This window comes from Seriola dumerili, unplaced genomic scaffold (genome assembly GCF_002260705.1).
Source record: "Seriola dumerili isolate Sdu_G_001 unplaced genomic scaffold, Sdu_1.0 BDQW01000017.1, whole genome shotgun sequence".
Taxonomy (NCBI): Eukaryota; Metazoa; Chordata; class Actinopteri; order Carangiformes; family Carangidae; genus Seriola; species Seriola dumerili.
In genome coordinates, this window is record NW_019174272.1 from 4,665,153 (window position 1) to 4,672,027 (window position 6,875).

Consider the following 6,875-nt stretch of genomic DNA (forward strand, 5'->3'; position numbering starts at 1 on the left):
TAACCTGGAGAGCAAGAGGGGAAGCTGAATGTCTCTGCTTCATTGGGAATAGAGTAAGAAAGTGTGACTTGGTGCACAGGCACAAACAGACACATTTTGTATCATCACTATCAGATTCAGACTGCAAAGGGGATGTAATTCTACTGGCTAGAGGAAAAAGCTAGGAGGATTAAAAAAATAAAAAATAAATCATCTACTCTACAGAGATAGATCAGTGAAAGCCATGGAAAAAGCAACTCTTTTGCAAAATGTACAAAATATTCCCAGCTAATGTCTATCCCACTGAACCTGAAGCATTGTTTAAATTAAATGCTGCCTCCTGACTCACTTCCTCATTGTGTCTTCATTGATTTAAGGAAGCAACACGCCTGTTGTACAACCACCAAACCTTAATGAGGAGCATTTTCTTTTCTTTTTGATTTGTTGTCAGTGTTAGAGGCTCAAGCAAATACATTTGAAACTGGCCTCGTCTTGACCAAGACTGATAACTGATCCTTTCATTTCCAGATGGGCTAGCCTATTTGATGATAGCTGAGTGTGATGGCAAAAGTAAACTCACCAGACCCACAAATTAGGGAGTGACAAACTCATCCATCAGCGTTGCCGGGGTGACAATATCCAAACGTGCTGTAGCTTGGCAACAGTGGCAAAACAAAAGGCTTGCAGCTAGCGGTCTGATTTGGCTCGCTGGGTTCAAGATGAGCCGACCCAGCAGTGGCCATGATGAAAAAGGGGTCAACCAAAATGGAGACCCGGGAGGTCATCACTCTGTGTTTACCAATACCCACTCCGCAGCGGCAGCGAGTTCTGAAACAAAACTATTGTCCGCCTTCAAGACGGTCACTCAGGCCAGGAAAGTGTACCTGGGAGGAAGAGGTGAGTCCACTAATCCGCCTTTACTTATGACGCTTTTCAATTGTTGTTTCTTCAACGGTCCGACTCGGAAACAAGAGGAGAGGGAGGGGTTTTATAGTGCCACTCTCAATTTGCATATATTGCGCTTCAGTCAGTTATAAATGTTTTAATATTATCTGTTGTTAGACAATTGGGCTTCTTTGCAAGAATGATGCCACGTCATAAATAATGGGCCTTTCACAGGCCTACAAAAATCTGTAAACAATAAAAAACACTGGTGCAATGGTGCAAGCTTTCATGGTACATAGACAAGAGCTATGACAGATTTTATCTGGCTCCATCAGCTTTAAATCAGAGCATGAGACACATGTGGTCCATTTACACTGAATTACTGACTCAATCTGGGGGTTCATGGATATTTTATTTGACATATACAGTAGTTCACAGTGAACCAGAATTTCATAACATCAATAAATACAGATAGTGCCAAAGTATAATAGTTCTCTGTTTATGTAGCAGAGGCTCCATGATTTGTGTCACTGGTGAAACAGGCGCAAAGTGTCCATGTGATTTCATCAACAGATTTCTGAAAGGGCGTTTTAAAGCCTTCAAAGTTTAACCTTGTAGTAATCACCTGTTTCCAGCTGAAAAAATTGGGACAGTTCTTGAAATACCTGCAAGCAAACTCAATCCTAAAATCAACCTTTTTGCACCTTATTATCTTCTTAATGGTTCAATAATTTTATAAATCTTTACCTAGACATACCATGCAAACTAACAACTAAGACAACAACTTCTTAACCATATTGCCAGTAGAGGATCTGTACCATATCACATTTACATATCACATGTATTTAAGAACTACTTCTGTTTTAGGGTGGACTTTCTGAGACTCTCAGTTAGGATATAGTTCCCCCTCATTGTTTTCCTTTTCCAAATCACTTTTATATCTTTTTCACAGTTCCACCCAGTGTTATTTTGGATGAGAAAAACGTTTGCAATAACTGTCTTTCACAGAGTATTACAGCGAGGAAGGGAAGACCTTTGAATTGCGTCTTGTTGGGAAAATAAAGCAACAGTTAAGTGCTGACCCCACATTTTGCCCAGAGTATCCATCCTCTCTCGGGCTGACAGAATTCACCAGGCGAGCCACAGAGGTGGCTTTGGGGAAGAGCTCTCCGGCTATCGTGGAGAACCGGGTAATCTCAGCTGTACATATACACTGTAACTAATTATAGTTTAGGTATCCAATTACAATTCAGTTCGTGCAGCAACAAACACAGAGGGATGAAGCAGAAGCCTGTAGCCAGTCATCAATTCCATCAGCCCTGTCATTACCTGGACGCACTGTGCAGATGAATCTGTTATTATTCTGTCATGTATTTAAATCCAGCTTCAACAGCAGAAAAAATCAATACAAGATCAGCACCACGGAGGTTTATCATCGTAGTTGTAGCTCAGCTCTTGGTGTTTCCTGACTTTTGGTGCAGGTGTTAGGTATCCAGACTCCTAGTTTTTCTGCTGCAGTGCGTCTTGGGGCTGAACTCTTGACACACTGGTACAATGTCAGAGCTGTTTGGTGCGGCCCAGTCTACCTCTCTTCCCCTTGTGATGGTAAGTAAAACCTCACCTCACACAACCAGTTTATTGGCTTTTAAATGTTGGCAAATATGACAGTGTGCGTGGTGTGGGTGTGCATTCTTAACTTTTTAAATGATAGAAATTATAAAATATAATTTCTAAACATGAAAATACACTATATGTGAGAGAGAAACCAGATAGAAACTGTAATCATATTACAATTGTAGCTCAGACTAGAGGTTAAAAGGTTATAATTCAATTATTTTCAAAAAGTATTCACCATGAAATGAAAAAAAGAATCATATTCACTCTGAGCGGTGGCAGCATACTGTAATTACATGCTAGGATATCTTGAGGAGTTTGTTCTGCTTTAGACATCTAATATAATGTTTTTCTTGATCCTCCTTGCAGACTCATTGGCTGGTATCTTCCAGGCAGCAGGGATAGAAGATATCCGTGAGTATTATTACTGGGATGACAAGCAGCGGGGTGTTTGTTTGGAGAAGCTTCTGGAGGATCTGGAGAGGGCTCCTGAGCAAAGTGTTGTTGTTTTGTCAGCATCTGCCCACTACCCAACCGGAGCTGATCTCACTCAGAAACAATGGACCGTGATTACACAACTCATCATGGTAACTAATGTGTACATTTATGTTCTTAAACAGAGGCTAAAATTATTTTTATTAGACAAATAGCTCTTATCCCCTGATTAAATCATCATTTACTCGCTCGGCACTGTTTCAACAGAGGCGTAGGCTTTTCCCTTTCCTCTTGCTGCCTGCTCAGGCGCTCTGCTATGGAGATTTAAATCGGGATGCCTGGCCCATACAGCACTTTGTATCGCAGGGGATGGAGCTCCTTTGTGCTCAGTCATTCTCCCACTGCTTTGGCCTATACGGTGAGAGAGAGATGTTAAAAAAATTATTTATTTCAAGGATTTGTCACTCCTATGGCCAAAGGCCAGATGAGCCCACACTACAAACTAATACTGTATTATGATGTTAAAGCAACACAAAGTACCACTGTTCTGCTATTTAAAGAAAACATAGTGAGTCAATCTGAACTCAATTTTCTTTTCTTTTGTGCAGACAGATAGGGTTAGGCAAAAGTAACAACGGTCTTAATGACTGTTTGCCAGAAAGTGCATGCTCATAGTATCAACAGCGTCACAGTCACATTTTATGTTGCCTTTCAATTTTACAGAGCATTCAGGAAGTATTCAGGCCCCTTCACTTTTTTCACATTTTGCTATGTTGCAGCCTAATGCTAAAATCATTTAAATTATTTTTTCCATCATCAATCTACAATCAATACCCCACAATGGAAAAGTAAAAACAGAAATTTAGAAAAAAAAGAAAATCACATTGACGTAAACATTTACACCCTTTGCCATGACAATTGAAAATTAGCTCAGGTGCCTCCCATTTCTCTTGATCATCTTTGAGGTTTCTACACCTTGATTAGGTCCACCTGTGCTAAATTCAGTTATTGGACATGATTTGGAAAGGCACACACCTGGGAGTACGGAAGCACACAGCCAAGACGATGCAGTAATGGCTTTGGCTTTGGGACTTGGCTTGAGCCCTGACTTTAAACCACTCAAACATCTCTGGAGAGACTTAAAAAGGGATGACTAACCCTAACCCTAACCATTGGGTCCTCTTCCAGCCTGACAGAGCTTGAGAGGATCTGCAGAGAAGAATGGCAGAAAATCCCCAAATCCAGGTGAGCAAAGCTTGTTGCATCATACCCAAGAAGATTCTAGGCTGTAATCGCTACCAAAGGTGCTTCAGCTAAAGGATCTGAATACTTATGTCAGTGTGATATTTCAGTTTCTCCTTTTTGATAAACTTGCAAAATTTTTTTACAATTTTAGCATAGGGGATTCTCAATACTTTCTGAATGCTATGTACTTTCTTGAGAGCTCTGTATTAGCATCATGTAACTCATTGGCAGGCAGATCAGCTTTTTGCTTGTTTCTCTATGATCTGGTTAATATTCACTTGATCAGAACTGAGTGGCTAATTTTCAGTAGTGGCATTGTAAGAGATAGAGAGTATAACATTACATTACTATCGCTGGAACACAGTGTCTTTACACTAAGCTCATCTTCTTCTTCCCTTCACCAGGTGAGGCTGTAGGACACCTCCTGTGCATCTTAAAACAGAACTCCCCCCTGTTGTCTGTGCAGTCTCAAGCTGACAGGATAGTCAAATCACTGTGGGCCCAGCCATCTGTAGGAGGAGCACATGTTGTTGCCGCAGTGCTTAGTAACCCCGCCCATCTTGTTGAATGGTGAGTTACGCTCCGCTTGAATGAAGAATCTGGAATTTAAAAAATGTGGCTTGGACGGTATCATTGCTACTGTGTCAGTAGATGTCCCTAATGATGGCAGTGTTCGGGCAACTCCTTCATGCATGTAGGGCTCCGAAAGGTTGAATTGGCAGTGTCCTTAGCATTTAATGGTACTAGAGACAAAATGCTCACTGGATTTTTTTTGTTATTTTGCATGCAGGTATTGAATTATATACTTAAGATTTTTATTTCCCAAATGGTGTCCACTGTGTTTCCAAGGCAGGGAGAAGTTAAGCGCATGGTTGAGAGGTGTATGCTGATCAGGGACATTTTGAGAGAAAAGCTGAGACTCTTGGGTACCCCAGGCTGCTGGGACCACCTGACCCAACAAGGTGGACTCTTCTGTTGTACAGGCTTGAATGGTGAGGAGCAAACAGCAGTTTCTGCCATGTTGGACTTAGGTAGAGCTATTTTTCTAATAATCTACAGCAAATGATTCACTACAAAATCCTCTGTTGACAGCATGACAGAACACTGATTGATATTCATAATAGTAATAATAGTTTTCTCAGCTCTTGCTTTTCTGTTCTCCTCTGTATAATCCTTTTAAACTGGTGATTGGCATTTACAGTGCTTTGTTTTACAGATTCAGCACTTTGAACTCATTGCCTGACCTTCTGGCTATGTTTGAGTAGAATATGCAACTATTACACTTTATACATTGTTCCAAAAATATGTTTGGCTCACTTGATGTCTGTACAGGCACAGGACTTAACCTTAATCAGTGTTCATTAAATGAATATTCATGATTTTGTTTCCATCAAAGGGATTTGCAGGGATTTTTTTTTTTAATAGAAGTTTACAGTCTGATTATTCAACAATAAATATGATTGCTAATGATATATTTCTTTTTTCCAGATTTGCCAATTTTTTATTTATTTTTTTTAAATTTTTTTTATAAAAACACTACCATTATCTTACAATAAAGTAAAAAAGTTACACAATGATATTATCATATTATGAACTTTCTCTGTACTTTTTTTTTGGTCTGCTTTAGATCAGCAGGTGGAGTTTCTGTCAAGGAGCAGACACGTGTACCTCCTTCCCAGTGGCTGTCTAAATGTGAGCGCAATCAACGGTCATAACCTGGAATATGTAACTGACTCCATCCATCTGGCCCTGACCACTTCACTCTGACCATGTGGCTTTTGATCAAGATCTGAAATCAGTGCCACGGGGGCTTTTCAGCCTCGCTGAAATACATTCATATATCACATTGAAATGCTCTGGTTCAAGAAAAGTACTTTTGCAGTTGCAGCTTTTGCAAAGTAAATGCTGTTAAACGTATAGAAAACGGTAACGCTAAATGTAGAGCTTCTGACCTTTCATCATGTAAGTCCAGTCATTAGTAACTGAGACCAGGTTGTGATGCCCTTTCAGGTGAGACACATGAATAAAGGATGTGTTCATGTGTCCTGTGTGTGGCAGTAGCTCAGCCATATTAAGTAAAAAGAATATGGCAGTGCAGTGATCCTTTTGTTAAAATTCTGCCAGTTGCTCAAAGACTGACTAACTTCAGTGTATATTTATATATTCACATGAAGTACTGCTTTGGTGATTATGTTGGAGACTGACAACCACCAGCCCTAAATCTCTAAATCAACACACTTCATCTGCTGTGTTTAATCCATCCAAAAACTTAAGAGTAAAAACGTCACTTTGCAATTTCCATTCCTGGTAGCATCGCTAGTTTAGCAGCCCATGTCACGTCCTGGTTGAGAGGAGGATCGAAACCCATTTACCAGTACAGATAGACTCCCGATGGAGGTTTAGATAACAAGCTGTTGGCTGTATCTTAAAAGGCAAATAGATTGGTATCAATCTTCTCATCAAACTCTCAATGGGAAAATCATTATATCGATATAACCATTCCTTCACATACTGTAGTGGGCATGTTCAAGTGATCAACATCATGACCGGGTGTGAGTCTTTCTCTATTAAATTGACTCTTCAGTGAGTTGTTGTAGTTTGAATTTTGTAAAATCTGAGAAGGTATGGTATGTGTGGCTATATACTGGACATAGTTACACATCAACACTATCTAATATAAGATGAATCAAGAGCTTATTCATGCCACAAAGGTAACC

The 6,875-nt window shown here is 40.0% G+C and overlaps 1 protein-coding gene across 1 annotated transcript; it reads left to right on the top strand.

Moving 5' to 3' along the window:
- The first annotated feature begins 698 nt into the window (after positions 1–698).
- LOC111227212 (aspartate aminotransferase, cytoplasmic-like) lies at positions 699–6,590 on the top strand. Its single transcript, XM_022752648.1, has 8 exons — positions 699–876; positions 1,873–2,054; positions 2,346–2,469; positions 2,848–3,065; positions 3,181–3,331; positions 4,563–4,728; positions 5,008–5,150; positions 5,786–6,590. Exons 1-8 carry the CDS (start codon positions 699–701, stop codon positions 5,923–5,925), a joined length of 1,302 nt encoding a protein of 433 aa, XP_022608369.1. The 3' UTR covers positions 5,926–6,590.
- Positions 6,591–6,875: the final 285 nt, after the last annotated feature.

Excerpts from the sequence above, each read along its gene's own strand:
- LOC111227212 (XM_022752648.1), top strand. The coding sequence starts at position 699 with ATGAGCCGACCCAGCAGTGGCCATGATGAAAAAGGGGTCAACCAAAAT. Across the intron at positions 877-1,872 it reads AGTGTACCTGGGAGGAAGAG|AGTATTACAGCGAGGAAGGG; the intron begins GTGAGTCCACTA and ends TGTCTTTCACAG. Across the intron at positions 3,332-4,562 it reads CCACTGCTTTGGCCTATACG|GTGAGGCTGTAGGACACCTC; the intron begins GTGAGAGAGAGA and ends TCCCTTCACCAG.